The sequence below is a fragment of the Hipposideros armiger genome, unplaced genomic scaffold (assembly GCF_001890085.2).
Source record: "Hipposideros armiger isolate ML-2016 unplaced genomic scaffold, ASM189008v1 scaffold_235, whole genome shotgun sequence".
NCBI lineage: Eukaryota > Metazoa > Chordata > Mammalia > Chiroptera > Hipposideridae > Hipposideros > Hipposideros armiger.
In genome coordinates, this window is record NW_017731585.1 from 495,904 (window position 1) to 517,773 (window position 21,870).

A 21,870-nucleotide genomic window follows, 5' to 3' on the forward strand; every position below is an offset into this window, starting at 1 on the left:
ATAACATACAATGGAATGATTTTAATTATAGATAACTTTTCCTCAGAAACTGTAGGGGCCAGAAGACATTGGAACAGTATTTTTAAAACATTCAAAGAAAACAATCACCAACCCAGAATTCTGTAATCAGCAAAAATATCTTTCCAGTATGAAAACAAAATAAAGAATTTTTTAGGTAAAATAAAACTAAAAGAATCTACTGCCAGCAGATCTACATACAAGAAATGCTAAAGAGGGCTGGCCAAGTGGCTTGTCGGTTAAGAGTTGGCTTGGGAACGCGAGATCTGAGCAGCGGGGCTGCTGGTTCAGATCCCACATGCAGGCCAGTGATGGTGCGCCCTCTACAGCTAAGATGGTGAACAACAGTTCGACCTGTAGCTGGGCTGCTGTGAGTCGCCAGCGACGGCGTAGACTACAGTGGGGCTGCAGTGGGCTGCCGTGCGCTACCATGAGTGGCCAGCAGCCAGCGTGAGCGGCGGTACAATGGCCGGTGAGCGACTGCCTCACCTGGGAAGAGTGCAATGATAATACCAACATGGGTCAGTGAAGCGACGTCCTCCACAACTAGACTGAAGAACAAAAGGACAGCAACTTGTCTGTTCCCCTTCCCTGATTCCCCAACGCTGTTCCCTCCCCCAATTCCCCAATAAAATCTTAAAAACAAAAAATCAAAAAAAAAGAAATGCTAAAGGAAATTCGTCAGGCTGAAGGGACATGACACCAGATAGAAACGTAGATCCTCAGGAAGGATGGAAGAGTATTAGAAATGATAAATATTTGCTAAATTAAGAGACTTTTCTCCTCCCTCTTAATTCCTTTAAAATATATACAACTATTTAAAGCAAATATTATAGCATTGTCATGTAGCATTTATAATATATGTGATCATAATACATATGAAGATAGCATAAAAGTCAATGGGTATTAAATGGACTTTTTCCAGTCACATGGCTTCTCCATCTTATCAAGTGGCACAATATTAATTCTAAGTTGTTTGTGAAATTTTAAGTAAGTAGATTTTAATCCCTAGGGCAACCACTGAAAATAATGTAAAGCAGTAAGAAGTATAGCTAAAAACCAATAGGTGGTATTCTACATAAATAATAAAAGAAAGCAGGGGAAGAGAAATAGAGAAATAAAAAGGGACAAACAAATCAAATATTGGGTTTTTGGAAAAGTCATGACGCATTTTTGCAATGAAAAACATAGAAAAAATACTTCATGACTTTTTCGACAACCCAATGATAAAATGGTAGACACAGAACCAACCGTATCAATAATTACATCAAATGTTAATGGACTAAAAACTCCAACAAAAAGACAGAGATTATTGGAATAGATTTTAAAAATCAATACCAACAATATGCTACACAGAAGAGACACACTTTAAATATATAATGGGGTGAGCAAATATTTTCTTTAAATATTTTAGGTTTGGCAGGCTACATACAATCTGTTGCATTTTTAAAAACAGCCTCTTAAAAATGTGAAACACATTCCTAGCTGAAGAGCTTTACAAAATCAGGCCATGGGCTAGGTTTGGCCAGTAGGCTGTAGTTTGTCAGCTCCTGATACAAAGAGACCGATAAGATGATTTGTGAATGGCAGATAAGCACAGGACAAGATGCACATAAAAAGATGTTCATTAGGAAACTATAAATTAAAACCATAGTGAAGTACAACTCCACATCTATGAGAATGGCTAAAATGCTTGTATTTTATCTTGGTGACTGACACCACCAAGTGTTGGCAAGCATATGCAGTAACAGAAACCTTCACACATTGTGGGTGGGGATGTAAAGTGCCTCATCTGCTTTGGAAAAATGTGCTTAGTTTCTTATAAAACTAAACATATCCCAACGCTCTCTGAACCAGCATTCCATTCCTAGGTATTTACCCAAAAGAAATGAAAACATGTTCACAAAAATATTCTCAGCACTTCTATTCATAATGGCCCCAAACTGTAAACACAGGTATCCAGCAATAATGGCCAAAGTGATTGATATAGTCATACAATGGACTATTAATCAACAATAAAAAGGAATGAGGTAACTGATTCAAGAGCATATGTGAAACTCAAAAGCACTGTGCTGGCTAACTCTTACACAAAATCATATATACTGTATGACTCCATTAAAATTAAGTTCTCAGATGAGCTAAAACAAAGACTTCAGAACAATGTTTCTGTTGGGAGGTATAGGGTCAGGAGTGGATTGAAAGGGGCATCAGAAGTTTTAGGATTGAGGTAATGTTCTACATTTTGATAGGCGTTTGGGTTACATAGGTGGATACATTTGTCAAAACTCATCAAATGGCACACTGGAGCCACCCCAGATGTGCCTCTGGTATGCGGACTATTGTGACCTAACAGCAATTTTAGCTTCAGGCCCAAGTGAAACTTCTGTCCCTCTCTTAACTGCCAAGAAAATCTTGATACCCCTAATAAGCCATCATAAAGGATTATCAGCGATAACCCCTTTTGACCTATCTATAGGGCAGGACAAATTTCTGTTTACTAAGCATCTACTCTTATCATCCTGCAGTGACCCTTTGAAGCCCCCAAGGCACCTTCCCTCATCCCTAGTTCAGGATGTCTTATATACCCATGTCCCCTTTTTGTCTCTGAACCTCTCGTGCATGTGGGGTTCCCATCCCTGTGTATGTATTGAATTTGGTCCTTTACTCTTGCTAATCTGTCTCATGCCTACCCGACTGTTAGACAAGCCAGAAGAACCTTGCGGGCAGAGGAAAGCGTGTTCCTCCCTCACAGCAGCACTGCCCCAGGACTTCCCTCGCTCCTCCATCATAAATGGCGGGATGAGGCCACAGATCCCAAACGTGTCTCTTGGGCCTGGGCCTCTGAAGGGCTGAGTCAGAGGGGGTGGGAGATTTGGAAATCGGCTGCACTTCCTCCTGGACACCCCTCAGGGATGGGGAGGGAGGAAAGCCTTGAGTCAGAGGGGCTCTGGCTGCCTCAGTGTGACCCAATGTCAGGGGGAGATGTGGAGGGCATGCATGGACCACTTTGAAAATTGGATAAAAGCTATGGGCATTTCCCCCAGGAGCATGACACAGGCACTCACAGTCCTCAAGGGACCACACATCTCCTGGCTGAGGAAGGAGCCCCTGGACCAGGGTTCCCAGACTAGATTTCATGGACCAGAAAAGTTTTCAAAGGAAGTCTGGAGGGACATTTGAGTCACCAAGTTTTTGTTGGTATGAACCCAGTCATTAACCAACCAATCAACAAAAAGCCCCCTCCACCACCACCCTCCAAGAGCTTCCCTCTATCGTCATAGAGGCAGTTCAACACCGGAGAAGTGTAATGGACTAGTCCACTTCCACAGAAAAGTAGGATAAGTGGAATGGACTAGTCCACTTCCACACCCAGCCCGAGGCCTCTTCCGGTCTCTCCCGGCCCTGCAGACTCTGCTACAGCAGCAGAACCACAGCCATGCCAACTCATCTCTGCGGACTGCCTGGCACGGTCTTACCCAGAGGGCGAAAGGTGGCACAGGGCCCAAAGAGCAGCGCAGGCTTGGCTCCTCAACACCGCAGGACTTCTGCACCCCCGCTGTGTGTGCAGGGGATACTGAGGTCAGGCCTATGGAGCCCGAACTCTGCTCCTTTCATTTCAGCTCTAAGCAGCAGCTTTGGAGAAGCAGAGAAGATGCAGGCTCTGAGTTGAGGGGCTGGGCTCTTAGCCTCTGGAACTACACCTCTTGGCTCTTTCCAGAACCAGCCATATAGAGGAGTAGCAGGACTCCGCATCCCTGTGGCACTTCTGAGGCTGGGGGACAGCACAGGCCCTGGAGGAGGCCGTCCAAGTCTCTGACACAGGCTGTGACCAACAACTCTAGGGGCACCACTCACACAGACCATAAGTTGGAGAACCTTTTCTATAAAGGACCATGTAAATAAGTATCTGAGGCTCTGCAGGCCATAAGATCTGTCCCAACTATTCAACTATGCCACTGTAGCAGGAAATCAGCTGAAATAATATGTAAATGAGTAGGAATGTGCCCCTAAGTTTATTTATAAAAACAGGAGCTTGGCCTGCAAACATTAGTTTGCTACCCCGTGACAGAGAGGATTGAAGTGCTGCCCTAGAGGTAGTCATGCAACAGCCCTAAGCCCCTCACTGTGGCTGGCATCAGAAAGCAGCAAGGCCTGGGGGCAGCACTGTCGTAAGCCGGACTGCAACCAAACTCCGTAAATCCATCCTCCAGCCAAAGCATGGAGGCTCCTCTCTGGCAGCCCTCACCTCACATTCAGCGCCTCCAACCACAGCTGCGCATGCACTCACATGTCCTGGCTCCCCTCCTTCTGCACGCTCACACCTGTGTAGGTTCAGCAGGTCTGCTGGTGCTTGGCTGGCACAAGCTCCTCTGGAAGCCTCAACAGCTCCACTCAGTGCCGGGGACTTCTTCTCCGCAAAACTCAGGCAAGGAAGACACTTGGCAAAGTACCCTCCTGCTTAGCTCCAAGTCTCCTGGAAGCCTACCGTGGTGCCTTGAACTTGTGGACAAGTTCTGGCTCACCTAGGGGACAGTATGTCCCCGACAACCTTGGCCAGTGTGTGGGGAGCTGCCTTCCCTCAGAGGGACCCACTCCCTCCCATGACCAGCGTCTGGGAGCTGTACCCCCTCAGAGGGACAGGCTGAGGAAAATTGACACCTCCAGGGGGTGCGTGGCTCCTTCCTGGCTCCTTCCCGGATGTACGGATGTACGAGCAGAGGAACCTGGAAAGAGGATCAGGGCCACCAAGTGCCTGTCAGTCCCCAGCCACCCTGCAGGAAAGCACTTTCATGGCAAAACTCCATTTTCAAGAAATGCTTTATTGCTACAATTAGACACCCCTGTGTATAGCACAAACAAGCCCCCTGTACAGAGAATTATTCAAGTGGTAATACTGAGAAACAGTGAACATACACAAAAGGATACAAAACTAGACGTTTAGAGAACTAGAAACTTCCTAAGTTAAGAAAAACTTCAAATGTGAAGTGCCTGTTAGAAACTACACCACACATGCCAGTGTAAATTTGGTTTTTATTAACAACCAACTTTCAAGAAACATTGCATCTAAATAGGTGAGGCGCTGCACAACTTACTTCCAACACGAAGATGAATGCCTTCATTTCCCTATGTCTAGGTCGTTCCTTGGGCTAGAGAGGGAAGCTGCGGATTTAAATCAGAACCAAAAGGGTATTTCAAGTGTATCTGCCAAATCGACAGCATCACGGGTCTTTACCCTGTGGTCCCATCTCCTCCAGCCCTGAAGCCAACCAGCAGACTGCAGCGGCAGCTCCAACCTGTCCAGGGATTACCTGAAGCTCTTGACTGGCCCGACTACCTGGGGCCTATATATCTGCAGCCAGGTAGGGCACACCTGCAGGTTTGGAAACTAGACCCATAAGATTGAAAAGAGTGAATTGAAGCAGGAAAAAAAAAAGGGGGGGGCAATTTGGGGGTGGGGACAAGACATTAGAGGCCTGGAGCAGGAAGAGACCTTTTAAGGAGTTTTAGGGAATTCTTAAAATAAACTCAGGAACAGAAACCAAATTACTGGTGGAAGCCAAAAGTCAGAAGCCCTCAAGTTATACTGCAACTTTTGGGAGAGTAAAGGCCATATCAGACAAGGTTGTCTGGTGACCCCCGAGGCTGCATCCATCTCCCCTTAGCCTGGCCCACAAGTACCAGCCTTCCTGGCCCTGAGACCTGCACGTGCATCCCACGTTTCTATGTGGTTCAGCCAAATGCCATCTTCCCATTAAAGCCAGGTGCAAAATGAGGGGAAACTGGGAAATAATTAACCCCCCAAACGACGTAGAGGGCAAGTTTGACAGACTGAAGGAACACAGTAGATCTGCCATGCCCACTAGATGGCAGTACAGCACAACCAGCCAGGGCTGCGAGCCTTGCTGTGGGTCCCCGCGGGAGGAAGTTAGAGCTGGGACTAAGAACTGGTCAGAGGTGCTCAAGAAGAGAGAACTGCAACAGGGCGCCTATGTGTTGTTTCAAGACAGGGAAGGAGGATGTGGGTGGGACCTCCACTGGCAGAGGGAGGGGCTTTAGGAGCTTGGTGGGGGATGATGAGATGGTGTTAGGGTTCCTGAAAACAAGTGAGAGGGCATCACGGGAGAATGTGGCTGGGTATGGGAGCAACACACAATTATGGTTACAAAGGCACCTTTGCCATAGGGGATGCCAGCTACGGGGGGCAAGGGAAGGAGGTTGCCCCGGGGCTATCACTACCCAAGCATATTGACCTCTACAGGAAGCCTCAGTGCTCTTCAAGTTCAGCATGAGGGGTTCCATCAGGGGAGAGGAAAGGATTCCCATTTAAAAGTCTACCGGTCTCCACCCGACCACTCAGGGCTATCAGAGGTGGCGGAGACAAGGCGCCCTTGCTGGCGCAGCTCTTAAGGGGCAGAGGCAGGGCTGACAGGGCTGAAAGGGGTGTGGTGGATAATTGCACTTTGGGGCACAGTGATCACAGGCATGGGCTGGAGGTGGCCTGGGAGACAGGAGGAGGGTCGGCTGACCAGTGTGAAGGGGGGCTGCGGCTGGACAGCCCCTGCCTGGCCAGAGGAAGGGCCATGGGCAGAGCAGCTCCTCAGACCAGGCCCCGTGATCCCGAGAGTCAGATTCTGGGTGGGAGAAGAGAGCACAGCAGTCTGCTATCACATGCCTCCCCGAGAGTTCTGACACCCTCAGCCTCCTGGTTTTTAACACAAGCCAGAGGACTTCCAGTCTGGAAAGCAAAGTAATCACCTTGTGTTTGCTTCATCCTCTTCACAGGACAGGAGGCGGCTACGACTCAAGAGGACCCCGGGCACCTCACCCCCAGAGGAGGCTCTGCACGTGCAACCTAGAGCATAAGCACCTGGGCACACGCACGTTACATTGCAGATCCTCCTGGCCTCCTTTCCTGGAGTTGACTCTTGCCTGATGCGATAAAACTGGTTTTGAAAAACAATTTTAAACAGACTTTTGAAGGGACAAAGGCCATTTGATGGTAGTGATTTTGGTTTTGTTTCATGAAAAATGGTACAGGAGATAATCCCTGATGACAGAACGGACAGATCGCAGGGCCAGGGACCCCTAAGCATCCTCTCTGCTCAGTCCAGTTAAGGCGACGAATGGGTGAAGGTGGCTGGGGGCACTGACCCAGTGGACCATGGCAGTTTGCTGCTTACTCTTGGCCCTCGTCCCAGAGTCTGCCACTCTGCAGTGATCCACTGAGCCTCAGGAACAGAAGGTGGCCCAGGTGGCAGGCACCCAGCAGCACCACCCTAGACCAAGGTGGTACACGCTTACTCTTTCAGTGTGAAGCCGGCACAAACTAGAGAGGTTTGTCTGTTTTCAAATGGTTTTTAAATATTCACTTTTGTTCTAATTACTCACTTCCTTTCCTTTTTTTTTTTTTTTTTTTTTTAGCTGAGCCATCCCGCCACCTGTTGGCAGCTCACGGCTGCTCAGCTCGGGCTGACTCGAANTTTTTAGCTGAGCCATCCCGCCACCTGTTGGCAGCTCACGGCTGCTCAGCTCGGGCTGACTCGAACTGCTGTTGCTCAGAGCTCAAACTCTTGAGTGAGCTCTTAACCAACTGAGCCACTCAGCCGGCCCTCTCACTTCCTTTCCTTTTGTTTAGACCTCTAAACCCTTCCTTTTCAGTGTTGACAAAAGAGAGACTTTCAGGGCAGGCCTAGAAAGACTTGTCATAAAACAGGCTTGAAACCATAGGAAACACGCTCCAATTGCCATCTAGAATCCATTAATTCCCGTGAAATGTTATGGAAAAGCCTCATACCTGGTTGTCTTGCTTTATAGTCACAAGTCCCTTTAATGCACACAGAGTGGACGTCATGTTTCTTAGAATACATAAGGCAAAAGGGGTTTTAGGGCTGTCACAACATAAAAGAGATACTCAGGGTCATGAAGAGAAGGTTTCAAAATGAGACATTCTTTTCAATGTCAGTCTCACTGGACACATATTATAAAATAAAGATTCTCTTTTTGTAAAGTGCTGTTTGCTGAGTGAACCACTGGCCACCAGGCACAGAGCACCGAGGCCCGGCTGCTCGGCAGCATTGGCAGAGGGAGCTCATCTCCCGGTTCTCCTTAGTGAGGAGGGAAATCCTCCCACCGTGACGAGACATCCCCAAACACTTTGCTCCAGGGCGGGGGTGGCTGCCAACTGGCAGAAGCTACACCTCAGGGCCGGGTGCCACCCTGCCCTGGCTCTGCCCTCAGGTTTGGCATCTTATTCTCTCCTGCTCCAGACCATGGGCCAGCTCCCTATCCTGGTGTCCTGAGGCTCTTCCACCTTCCCTTCCCACAGACATGCTGGCAGAGGTGGACCCAGCCGTACACAGATGATATGAGAGCTTTCCAGGAGATTCACTGAGGAGGGTTTAGAAAAAGAGAAGCAATTAAAAAGAGTCACCTGCCCAGTCTGTGCTATTGAAGCACGTAAGAAAAGGTACACAATTGTCAGTAAACAATTTCCTTCAGATGTTTGTGGATGTCCAGGAACACTACGCCCTCCACACAATCAGACATGAACGATTTCTGCTCCAGTGTCTTCAGGTTCTGTGCAACAAGAGTTTGTGTCGGAATGACAGATTCCACGTCCATCTTTATTTTCAAAGTTGGGCTCTGTGAGTGCAGGTTTTTCAAAAATATTCTTTTTGCTTGTTTCTGGACAGTTCTGAACATAGATTACTCTGTTATAAGCCTTGAGTCTCTTCCACAATTGCACGTACACTCTGCACTGAACATACATAAAAAGAAGTCCTCCGGTAAAGCCGATGGCCACAACCACCAATTTAGTCCAAAAGGGCCACTCTAGGATTCCTGCAAGGGAAAACCTGGTTAGCCTATCAGGTAACCTTACTTAAGATCGGAAGTAAATAAAACACAACCTGGGAACTTCCCATAACCCATGGATTCTTAACTCATCAAAGCTTGCTTCGTTGAAGGAAGGGTGGGAGAGGGCATCCAATGCCTTTTTTCCTGCTCTTCCATGAGGCAGTTCATGGAGATTCTCTCCTTAATTTGATCTTTTCTGACCGGGTTTTAAAAACTACTCATCCATACAGGGGCCTGGTGCCTCACAGCTGATGGCCCCTTGAGACCCAGGCATCTGAGGTCTGATCTAAGAACGAACCTGCAGTACCGCTCCAATCCCGAGACTCCTGTGGGTCGCCAGGACCTCCATGCGGAGTCCCCTCTGGTTCTGAGCACATACCTGTTGCCTGGCCCTGCTTGATCTCCTCGGTTGTGCGGTCGATGAGCACGTACAAGGACCAGACCACACAGGTGATGGCGATGACATGGAACGTCACAGAGCACATGAGCTTCCTGCGCTCGCTGGGCGTCATCTGCAGTTTTTCCCACTGCAAAGGCAAGACGTAGAGCGTGAGGCTCAGGGAGTACAGGACATGATGGGGGTGAGAGCACCCTCGTGGATAAGACTGGCTTCCCCTCCCCCATTCCCAAGCTAGATGGATTTTCCCTAATACCCAAAGTCATTCTCTTTAAACCACGTGGCTTCAGCCATGTTCTAGGTACAGGTATTCTGTTGACAGCCAACTTTCTGTGCAACGAAAGGAAGCTGAGTTCGAGATGAGCTATGAACCACAACCAGCAACAGCGCTGGGGAATCGGGGGAAGGGGAACAGACAAGTTGCTGTCCTTTTGTTCTTCAGTCTAGTTGTGGAGGGAGGACGTTGCTTCACTGGCCCATGTTGGTATTATCACTGCGCTCTTCCCGGGTGAGGCAGATCGGTTGCCGGCCTCTGGACGGCCACTCGCGGTGGTTCTTGGCAACTCACACTGGCAGATGGCCGCTCATGCTGGCTGCCGGCCACACACGGTAGCTTATGGCAGCCCACTGCAGCAGGGGCTGCAGCCTACGCCGTTGCCGGTGGCTCATGGCAGCCCAGCTCCAGGTCAAGCTGTTGTTCACCATCTTAGCTATAGAAGGCAGTATCACTGGCTCTCATGTGGGATCCGAACTGGGGCCCCGCTGCACAGAGCTGGTATCCCAAGCCAGCTCTTAAACAATGTGCCACTTGGCCGGCCACTGTCTGCTTATTCTTGCAAGCAGACATCAAATGGATTGATAAGGGATTGTGTGGTTTGTCCTGCTGAAAATGGTACCTTGGCCCAAGACATGGTAGCACATTTTACGTCTCCCAGACTTGCTGACCAGCATGGGCAAAGGGGAAGAAGAGGGAAGAGGGATGACGACAGCACAATACACTAGCAGATGGGCACACCACACTGAGATGCTGATGGCAGAAGGCTCACTCTTGCTTCCTCTGCTACTCTGGCAGCAACAGCGTGAAACTGATGCTAAGAGTTCCGATACAAGCAGTCTCTGCCAGTCCCACCTCCTCTAGGAGCTCATTAATTACTCCAAATAGCCAGATTTCCTTTTTTCATTTATTGGTATCCGAATCAGAAGTAAACACATAAAGATAGAGAAAAAGAACAAAGTGTAAACACTGCATATCCTCTGCCATCTCTAATCACAGCCTTTTTCCAGATGGTTCCATACAGGATAAGATGAAAGCAGAGCTTCATGGATTGTCTATTTTGGTCAAAGTGCCATAAGACGCACTTGAGAGGCCAGCAGAGATACTCGATATATTAAAAGACTTTTATGGGGTGAAAACAATTTTTAAGCCATTTGCGCTGCCTTCTCTAACATCCAGACTGCTCTTTGCTATGGTGGCTGCATCTTGACTTGGCTTCCTTCCTAAAATGCTCGCTCCCCTGCTCCCTGATGTCCTGCTCTGTCCTGAGACACATTCAGTTCAAGCCTCTCACACTGCCCTGAAATGCTCACCCTCACATACTTAGTGCATGCTTTTACCCAGAGGCAACTTGACATCTGTCAACTCCTTCCACTTCACCTCCAAATCCTACTGATCCTTCAAGAGTTGCTTCAACACCCAAACACTCTACGATGCTACCACCATTCTACTCCCCAGTGCTCTAGCCACAGGGTTGCTTCCTCCTCTGAATGTCTGGCACGCTCCACTGCCCTGAGAGTTAGCACTTACCTGGCTGGCACTGTCTTGTGCTGTTCTCTGACAATGTGATTCCCCTTGCAATTTATACGTTAAAGGTTTGCGATAAGAACAAGTTTTTATTGTTCCAGACAAAACCTTATGTTCTGGGCAGACAGAGACACACTGAACAAACAATGTTTACAAAGGACACAAGTGCAGGACCAGACTCCTCTCAGAGGGAGCAAATGACATGGGCCTGAGCAGAGCTGCGGCTCAGTCATGCCCATTCCTTTCTTCTCCCACCCACCCACCCTCCTATCTAGGAACTACTTCTCACAGGGATATACAAATAAACTGACTGTTACACTGTGCTTTGTGCTGGGGAGGGATACTAATCTCTAATACACAGTCCTAATTAGAGGCAACATATCAAGTTAAATGCTGACTAAAATGCCACAAAACAGTCTGTGGTCAAGGACCAAATGATTGACACAGACAAGCAAGCAGTCTTCATAGGAAGGGGAAACAGCAAACAAGTATTATGAGTGAATCAGAAGAGCAAGTCTCTTCCTGTGAGGAGGGACTTGGCAATCACACCAGAAACAGTGATCTCTACAGCACGAATGTCAGCAGCCTCCCACCCCCACCCACTTAGAGAAATAAACACAGGATGCTAAGGCGTCATTCCCACAGGCCCTGGTGCTAACTCTTCCCAGCACGCGTCTCAGAGAGGTTAAAGCACTCTCCGGGGCCTGGATACGTACTTTTCTCAGAGGCTTCAGCTTGGTCTCCATGACGAACTCGTACTTGCAGAGCTCGCAGCAGCGCGTGTCAGAGCTCTTGATCCACTGCTGCAGGCAGGCCTGGTGCACGAAGTGGAGGCTCCCTGTGCAGCGGCACGGGGTGATCAGAGGGCTGTCATCATCCCCTTCACAGTGACAGATCCTAGGCAGGAGAACAGTGGTTAGTACGAGGGGGCCACACAACAGGGAAGATGACACTTCAGTGGAAGGTCAATCCCCCAAAGAAAACTTTCAGAAACAAACATCACAGAATGACTACAAGTGCGAAAACATAAACACAAATGAGGACAACTACGACAAACTAAAACTTTCTAGCTTACCGCACCCACATGGAAAGTCTGGATGGCATTTGGCATCAGAGAAGAAAAAATGATACAAGAAATGACAAAGCAGTCACTTTGGGTAAGATTTAAGAACTTCATTGAAAGATGAATTTTAGGCAACATGGTAGCATCTTCCAGAACTTAAGATGTTAAAATAATTAGAAAAAAAAAATTTCTGTGTAAAACAAAACCAGCACTCTACCTTCCAAAATTACCAATGACTTAGAAAGATTATGGAATTTGCTTTTTAGCTGTAATCACTGACCTCACCTCTACACACCATAACTACATATCTCTGTCCTCTCTGAGAGTAAACAGAGAAATCATGGTGACTCCCCCAGACCTAAAAACCATTATAAGGTACTGCAATTTCATTTCTTTGTGCAGGACCACTCTCAGCAATGAGGGAGAACTCTACATCATTCTTTCATCTAAAGATACAGGTACATGCAACAGGATATAGCTACTAACCTCAAGAAACTTAATACATTTTTGAGAAACAAAGGGTCTTTTCCAGCAGCTGGAGAGCAGGTAGGGACACCTAACCTGAAAGGAGCAGGGCTCTGGCCCTGGCCAGCCTCTCAGCTGCTTGTTTCTGTGACAGGGGTTTCTGGTCCAATGGTCAGGAATAATCTTCGCTGGTCCTGAGGGGGAGTGACTGGGGAAATGTTAGAATGGGCAAGGCCTAAGGGTGGTGACAAAAAGTGAATTCTGAAAGAGTTCGGAGGCCAGACAAGGATGCTACACATGGGAGGAGAAACAGGAAGGAAGTAGAGCTAGGACCTGAAAAGAGGTGGCTGCCACCAGGTTAAAAAGGAGGAGGAACAACAGCCTCTCCCCACATATCTCAGGGTGGAGGGGGAGCAAGGGGTACGCATGAGGGTGGGAGAGGCAGCCAACTGACAGGCTAGACCAGGGGTTGGCAAACTTTTGAGATGGAAGAGCCGCCAGGGGTCAGCAAACTGTGGCTTGCGAGCCACATGTGGCTCTGAAGTAAAATTGAAAATGAAAATGAAACTATCATAGTTTCATTTATAATATTACTTTAAATTTTCCTTATTTGTAAAACTATATTTATGGCTCTTGAATAATTTTTAAATTGTTGTGAGGGACAGGATTGACTCTTCTAGGGGTTGGCAAACTTTTGAGACAGAATGTACCCAAAGAGCCGCATGTGGCTTGTGAGCCACAGTTTGCCGACCCCTGGGCTAGACCAACAAGCCAGAAAATACTTTCTTCCAATTTCTTTGTGCAAAGTCTACTTATTTTTCATTGATAAGAGTCAGTTTGACTTTTAATATGTGAGGTTCTTCCTCTTTTATCACCTGTGAAACTATCTTGGGACCCATGTCATAGAAATTGGTTTTTCAAATGTTATCAATATTCTACTCTTCTGGAGAAAACTCTTAAACCACAATTGTCTACAACTGCCTATTCACTCATTTTTCTGAAACTTCACATATTAAAGCTGAGGCTACTACACAGGAGTGGAGCAGAGGTGCCAGAATGCTGGTTCTCCGCAGACCAACCTGCAGGTGTCCCCTGACGTGGACACAGGAGAGATGGGGGGGCGTTTTTCAGAGAGAGGAGAAGGACAATCCAGGTCACTGTCCTTCTCCACTGAGCAGAGGGGCGCCCGCAGGACCTTGCTCTTGGATTTTGCGGAAGTGCTGTCCTCAAAGACGTCATCGTCTCCCATTTCATCAGAGCAGAAGCCCGTGCTCCCGGCCAGCCCTCCGGAGGACTGGGCGGTGTGCAGGTATGCGGCACAGCCCTCCCGCTCATGGGGCCTGTGCAGGCTGCTGGCGCCTGAGCCGAGCGAGAGCGAGAGCAGGTACCGGAGCAGCCGGCGGCTCCTGGGCATGGATGCGTCATCTGCCTTCTCCTCCCACAGAGGAATGGGCATGCCCCCCTTGCCACCTCCCACCTCTGAGGCAGCTGGGTGGTTGGCAGACAGGGAGGAAACACAAGACTGTTTGGAATGGCCCAGAGGTTTGCTATTCAGTGTTCTTTTCTCTTTATGATGGAACCTGTACATTCTGAGACACGGGTCTTGAAAGAGCACCAATTTCCCTTCAGAGCAAGTTCTTTCCACATAGTCAAAGCTTTCCAAAGGATCCTGGGCCTTCTCGCCCATATCGTTTAGGGATTTTGAGAACTTTAGTGTTCTTCTGGGTCTGGTATTCTTAGCAGGCTTCGAGGCCCGGGTCCGCTCTGCACCACAGGGATTGCTGTCTGACGCCTGTAACGTGTCCTTACAGATAACCGTCACAGTGAGCCCATGTGTCAGAGCACTCTGGCAGTGAGGAGCTTTCAAGACAACAGCAGACTGCACGGAACTGTGGTGACAACACTCAGAAAACACTGCACTGGAACTGCATGCAAAGAACAGTGAGATAAAAGCACAGAAAGTAAAACACTGTTAAGGAGAACAGACATCCACGTGAAGAAACCAGCCTCACGGCACCCTGGTGAGCAACAGCGCGTGGAACGGGCCCGCTGTCTGGAGCAATGGCGTCCTGACCAAGCTCATGGGAGACCGAGGGCCCACACACACTCAGGCTCACTTCTGGGGTCACATGAACCAAGGTAGAATGGAAGCGACTGTTACCTGCAGATGTCCTGATTGGAAGGCGTGACAGAGGTGCGAGAGAAGGCGGACACTGGAGCGGATGCCAGCGGAGGACCCCCAGCCTGCAACGACACACCTGCATCAGTGTTCAGGAAAGAGCCTCGAGGACAGAGAACGCCCTCTCCTTCCAACCGGCAATGGGGAGAGAATCTGAGAAAGTCTGCTACTTCCTGTTCCTCAAGAAGTAACAGGTACTAGGTCCCCGCAAGCTGAAACAAAACAAATCAAAGAGCTCTCTTCTTATAAGTGGTTAGACATGTAGCCAGGAAATACCCGAGGCTGGAACAGCAGCAGCACAGGTGTCCTGCAGACTCGGTGCTCATTTATTTCCTAAGCATCTAAATTTAGTTCAGACATAAGAAACCATGTACCATAAGGTGTAAGACAAGAAATGTGTGGCATATCCCAGCCAGCACTCTTCACTGGTTCCCGGGGGAATCCCCACCAAGGCTGGCAGGACGTCCGCACCTGCCCCTCACAGCCTCATGGCTGGGCCCCCAAACCTTGCTACCCTGTGAGTGCTCTTTCTACAAAAGGGAGACTACCTGAGGACAGAGCCACTAATCCAGAGCTCCACCAGGGGGCCCAGGAGGGGGCTGAGCAAGAAGGCTCCCATAGTTCTAATCAAAATAAATAATTGAGAAAATTTACATTTGAAAGAAACTGTAGCAAGAGGTCAGGAGAGAAAGCAGGGGCTCTGAAAGGTTGTGAATAAGCCAAAATTAGATTTAAAAATCCAGGAGGGTGAGGAAGTGCCACCTGGGAAGAGAAGGAAAGGAGAGAAGAAGCAAGAAGGAGCATGGCCGAGCCAAGAATAGGAAAGCAGCACCGGAGGGTCCCGCAGCCCCCGCTCCAGCCTGTTGGGGCCCTTGCAAGGCCATATGGAGACCAGCTCCCTGAGTTTCCATGGCCTTCACAGACCCACTCATACTCGTGTAAATGCATTCGTTCCTCCTCAGGACAATGAGCCTGAGTGAGCATCTGCTCCACGCAACCTAAACAATCACATGAAAACAGCAGTCATCCCTTGGTATGGGGCAGTGAGTGATTAATTCCAGGATCCCGTGGATATCAAACTCCAGGGATGCTCAAGTTGCTTACATACAATGGTACAGTATTTGTACATGGCCTGTATTTGCACACAGGCTACAGCAGGGCGTGCACACAGCACAGCATTTGTGTGGATTCAACATTGTGCTCGGTGCGTGGCAAATTCAGCTTGGTTTTTGGAATTTTGTGGGATGTTCTTCCCCCCTGAATATTTTCGATCCAGAATTGATTGAATCCACAGATGCGAAGCCCCTGGATATGCAGGGCTGTGTACTGTGAGTCTGTTATCAAGAGTACGTCCCATCACCACCCCACCTTCCCCAGGACTACTCAGTGGCCCTCAGCCCTATCCTTGGTTCCTTGGGGAGCCCCACACTGGTCCACAATTCTCCAGCTGAGATCTATTCCCCACTTTTGCAAAGCGCACTCCTAAGGGCATACTCTCACTCTGGCACACCAGCTCCAGGACCCCTGACAAGGGTGGGGCCACCAAGACAGGCAGCACCCCTCTCCAGAGGCTCTCCCCACCTCCCCTCTCCTGCAAATGCACCAGCCTGGAGAGGGCAGGTCCATTGGACCACCATTCCCACTCCTCAGCATGGGGAGTAAACGTTTTAAACCCAATTCAACCTAAAGAAACCTGATCCAAGAAGTTACATGCTATCACACTGCCTGTACTGAAGGTAGACCAGCACACGTGCCAAGTCACCAAGAAGCTATGTTTCCTTTCTAACATAACGTGCACAGGAACACTGGATATGTTTTCTCTCAAAGAATTACTGGTCAAAGTTGTTAGGATTCTAATGTTTAATTTATTTGGACACATGAAAATGACACCCCCAGAATAACCTGCCACTACCTTGTCACGAGTCTTCGTAAAACAAAATGAGGGGGTCTCAGGACCCATGTGGACACTATGCTGTTACGTCCCCATTGCATGAGGCACCTTCGTCTGCTTTCTCTGCACCCTCCCCCAGGCAGCCATCCCAGGCCCCAGCCGAGGCTCCTCTGCCTGGCCAGCCTGGCCAGACAGCAGGCACAGGCCCCACTGTCTAACCTGCAAGGAGCACACGGGCTTGCATGGTTCCTCAATGCGGAAGCGGGCTGAGGGCAGCTACACGAAGGTCCCACACACCTCAGCCTCCTGCTCTGATATGCAGTCCTAACCCCATTCTGAGACAGAAAGCCTTCTCAAACCTCCTGCTCCCTTCTTTTAGACAAACTCTGTTTAGTATCCGTAGGCAAGGCTAGACACATATCATAGAGGCCACAAGCTGGTCATGCTATACTGTGGAGAAGTGAGTCTTCATCATGCCTCCCCAAGCAGGCCTTGGAGGAAAGGAGGACTGGAATATCTAGCTATACCCACATCCTTGTCCCCTCACTGCCAGGAGGTCAGCTCTCCTTCCTTGATGTTGTTGGGTTAAGTTCAGTAACTCAGACTGAGGTATGGAAGGAAGTCCCCTTCCCATACGAGGGATGGAAGATGCACTGCTCACCCAGAAGACAAAGGGAATTACCCAATTATCTCCCTCCCTGTTATCTCTGTAAGGACATCATATCTCCTGAAACCACGTACACTTTCCTGTATCCTGAAGGGACAGGAAACCCCTGGGAGGAAAGTGTGGTCTTATCTGGAGAATGAGGCTCCCCCAGGGTCAGTGTCCTAGGAGGAAGCGGGTCTCAGACGGGAAATTGAAATCAAAAGAAAATGACCTCTCATTCCTGTTCTGATCTTCAAGTAATCCATGTCCAAAAGCGGTCTGGGGAACAGTCACATGCCCGTGAGAGGAGGACTACTCGGAGCTTAGGAGGGAAGAGCCTCTGAGCAGAACAAAGCCTGGATGGAGGAAGCAGCCAGGGTGCCCATACATGCGACAGCACCTGTGAGCACTTCTCCGAGAATTACCCGTCAGGTGTCGCCCGGAAACTTGCACAGCTGTGTCTGTGTTTGCGGCAGAGCATCGACCTGGAGACATGGCAGTGTCCCAAGTGTCCCAAGCCCCGACCCCCCCCCCCACCCCCGTCTCTGTTCATTAGGACATAGGAATAGTCTCAGCATCCTCTCTCTATCCATGGTCCTGGCCTCATTTCATCCTCTCCAGTCCCACAAACGACATCACCAGACTCTCCCAGCAGGTAATGTCCAAGCCTCAATAATCCCCCCAATAACAGAAAAAGTCTCTCTTCTTATTAGATCATGAGGTTTCAAGGAAATTTAAAAAATCTACTTACTGTTGTTTTACATAAATACAAACCAACAAATGCTTTATCCTAGTTGACTCTTTCTTGAAAAAGAGAAAACAAGCAAGATCTGTGAGGCCATCACAGCTCCCAGAGGAGGCTCCTTCTGTCACCAGCTAAAGGAGCACATGTTGCGTTCAGGACCGTCCACATGTGGAATGCTGACCAAAGCACAGCTCAGCAACTTTAAAGAGCTTAACTTGTTGCTGGTGTCAAGCTAAGTAAAACCTATCGACCTACCAATGAGGATTTAAAACACTGGCCTGTGATCAACAACAGCAACAAAATGAAGCCTACAGCTCCAAGTATGGTTCCAGGGTTGAATGTCAAGGTGAGTCACAGAGCCAGCAGTGTCCTGACAGGCTCAGAGCCCTGGCAGCTGTCCACTCTCCTGGCACCCACAGGTCTCCTGCTCTTGGGGAGCAGTGGGCAGGGCGGTGAGGGAGGCTGTGGGGCAGAGCTGGCGATGAGAAAGGGAGACCCTGCCACGCAGCACTCCAGCGAACTCTCTCCCTCCGTAGGGTCCAACCACAACACTGCTACTGATAAAAGGTGTAAATATCCCTGATCAGAAAGTTCAAATGTATCCAGAAAACTTAGGCTCTGTGTTCCTCAAGTTCTTTGTTGGTTCTCAAAGAAGACACTTTCCAGTCATGATAAAGAATGTAAAGCAATCTCAGTACAAAAAAAATGTGCAAAAATCACCTCTTCCTAAGACACTGTAATCAGTGATACCAAAACAAACCTCCAGATTCTATCTAGGCCCAAATCCCCGTTGATCTTATTTCTTAGGAATGACAAATACTTCCAGACATGTTGTTTTGCTGTACTCAAGTCACTCAGGGATTGCCTTGCCTATCAGACTTTCTGCTTTAAATGATTTTTATCAAGGCTGCCAAAAACATATACAGAAAACTTCCTGCACATGCCCTCAACTGTTACCTTGCCTCTATCAGTGCTCCTGCTACATTCCCCTGGGCATGTGTTACTATTCACACAATTCTAACTCTCTCCAAAAGGCCACCAAAGAAAATGGTTAGTATCAGTGCTATTTGCTGGACAATGCAAGAGACATTTATAATGGGACTCATTTTAGAATTCAGTCATTTTTACTGCAAACTCCTCCATAAATCCTATTCTGTATGTGTTCTATGTTTTCTTTTTAATGGCCAGTTTTAATTAATTGCTGTTGTGTAAGCCGTTCTTGGTATAGCCCTTCGTCAAGATTCAGCATGTATTTATCAGAGCAGACACAGAGCTTGGTTTCTCCTTTATTGTAGCTCACTTTTGAAGGTGAATATAACTAGTTTATTTCTAGAAATCAGAGCCTCTGGTAACTAAGCATCTGTGATCACAGAGTAACTTCTGCGCTAAGCAGAGACCTTCCTGAAACGCCATCTCAATCTGAATGTCGCAGTGTTTGAACATCTAGTGAGGCTTTCTTGGCATTGTGATGTGAAGCCAGGGCTGCTGGGCAGGCAGTAAGGGGCGGATTATTGCCCCTTGCTCTGGGAGTGGAGGGGCGGGAGTGTAACCTCCTGAGCAGGAAGTAAACGTAAGGTGGTTTGGGAAGCAGAAATTCTAACGTGGCCCCAGAGATGTCTCCCTCAGTGCCCAGAATCCGTGACTCCCTGATCGTGTTATATTGATTGAATGGAATCACATGAGCTCTTAAAGGTAGAAAGCTTTCTCTGGGTGGTGTCTAGAGGATGTCAGAGATTAGAAGCAGGAGTGAGCCTGAAGACAAGGAGGGATCGGTGAGGCATGCAGCTGGCCCCTGGCTGGCGGGTGGCCCCTGGCTGACAGCCAGCAAGGGAACGGGGTCCTCAGTGGGAAAGCTGCAGAGAATTGCATTCTGCCAACCACCTGAATGAACATGGAAGTATATTTTTCCCAGGGCCCCCAGAAAGGGAGAGACCCGAGCAGAGGATCCCATTCCACTGTGCGTCAGACGATAAATTTGTGTAGTTTTGCACCACTAAGTTTGGGGTAATTTGTCAAACATCAGTAGGTGGCAGATGCTACTCATGTAGAGGAAAGACCTTCTGTCCGGGAGCGGTCATAGCTCTTCACTTTAGAAAGTTCTGTGCTGACAGTGTAGCATGCTCTCTTGATTTAGCCATCTTCTTTTACCTATTTTAGAATTTTGTATTTTCTTCGTATAAATACGATAGTGTAATGGCTTTTAAATTATTTTGACAATTATCCTTCATAAGTCTTAGTTTTTACATTGAAACTCAGTTCGTTCACACATACAACTGGAAGAAAACATCTCCCCAAAGACGTAATCCTTATGATGTCAGATGTGCTCTATTTATTTCACTTTTTTAGATGTCGGTTAGGACCTACTAAAACGATTTCTTTACTGATTTTTCAAGAGTTGGAAAATCATTACAGTTGGTTGTACTTTTGTAGTTTCATTTTACTTGTTAAACTTTCAATTGAATGTTATTTTTAAAATGAATTTGTGTTTAGGAAATACCTATTCATGGTAAAAGTGGTGTAATGGTTGGGAAAGTCTGCATGAAAAGTCAGTGTCCTCCCACCCAGGGTCCCTGCTGTCCTTCCATGTTTCAGAGGAGCCTTGGAAGCGTGCGCCCTTCCCTTGCAGATGTTCTGCATGTTCTAGGGCACAGGACGTGGCTTCCCCCTCTGCCTGTCCCTCCATGCACTGTTACCCGGCCCAAGCTCTCCCTTCCTGTAAGGACTGCCTGGCATTCCTTTCTGTTGACACACCCATGTTGACTCAGCTCCCAAGCCCTTGGCATTGAGGCTTTTACATCTCTTTGCCGCTATGAACAATGCTGTACAAACCTTTGTGTGTATGTGTGAGGATGAATTCCTACAAGAAGAGTGCTGTATGTGTACGTGCATTTGTAATTCTGAGAAATTGCCCAACTGCCATCTTAGCAATTTGGTTCACCGGTTTGCTTTCCCACCAGCAGCGTGTAAACGTGCCTGTCTCCCCAACACAGGTATTATTTGATTTAAAAACAAAACAGAACAAAATCTTGTTATCGATGGTGTATTTTGTTGTATTTTAATTTGTTTTGCTCATTGTGAGAGAGGTTCAGCATCTTTTTATGTTTTAAGATCCTTTCCCATTTTTTTGAGTCACTGGTTTGATGTACTATGTTTTGTGGCTGGTTGTAAACATGAGACCTTCCTGTCTTTTTCCTTCTGATCCAGTGCTTCAAATTCCTCCTGGCTTAAAGGAGACAGACCAACCAGACCATTTCTTGTACCTGTTGCTGTAAATCAGATGGGCTGATTCACTTTTTTTAGGGGCCTGAGACTCCAAATGTGTAAAAGTAGCTCTGCTGGTAAAAGAAAAGAAGACCCAGTGGGGGTCTGCAACAGAGAATGGGGAGGTGGTAGAGAGGAAAGTTGGGAGGTAACCCCTTGGAAGAAGCAAGGGGAGGAAGGAAGCAAAGCAAAAAGCCAAGCCCCGGGAAGGTAAAGCTGGTGTCCAGCATCGGCTGAGAAGCTGACTCTGTGAGTCTGTTGCAGTAGTAGCCCTTCCTGTGGCAATAAGTTCTCTCCAAAGGAAAGAGACGGAAATGAAATGACAGCTTCTACCAAGGATATGCAGGTAGCATGGCTCATCTTCCAAAGCAGGCCTTTAAGCTACTGTTGGGAATCTTGCAAATATAACTTGTTTTCAACCAATTACACTGAAGGCAATAATTTCTGAGCAGAGATAGCTTCACACTCCCAGAAACCACAAGTGTAACCACATAAAGATCCAAAATAACATGGTGAAAGGGATGTGTTTCTGAGCTATTTAACAGTCA

At 48.0% G+C, this 21,870-nt stretch overlaps 1 protein-coding gene across 6 annotated transcripts in view; it reads right to left on the reverse strand.

Annotated features, from left to right (window-relative positions):
- Window positions 1-7,575: 7,575 nt before the first annotated feature.
- The window catches only part of MARCHF8 (membrane associated ring-CH-type finger 8), a 173,183-nt gene continuing 158,888 nt past the window's right edge, over window positions 7,576-21,870 (reverse strand). For 4 of the 6 annotated variants that reach the window (XM_019655096.1, XM_019655094.1, XM_019655093.1 and 1 more), the window contains 6 exons: window positions 14,762-14,844; window positions 13,680-14,525; window positions 12,148-12,165; window positions 11,789-11,969; window positions 9,254-9,401; window positions 7,576-8,859 (listed from right to left, as the gene is read on the reverse strand). In XM_019655096.1, coding sequence (XP_019510641.1) covers window positions 8,558-8,859; window positions 9,254-9,401; window positions 11,789-11,969; window positions 12,148-12,165; window positions 13,680-14,525; window positions 14,762-14,844 — 1,578 coding nt within the window. In that variant the 3' untranslated portion in view covers window positions 7,576-8,557. The remainder of the gene's footprint in view (window positions 8,860-9,253; window positions 9,402-11,788; window positions 11,970-12,147; window positions 12,166-13,679; window positions 14,526-14,761; window positions 14,845-21,870) is intronic. The other 2 variants (XM_019655097.1, XM_019655098.1) reach the window with 2 other exon arrangements.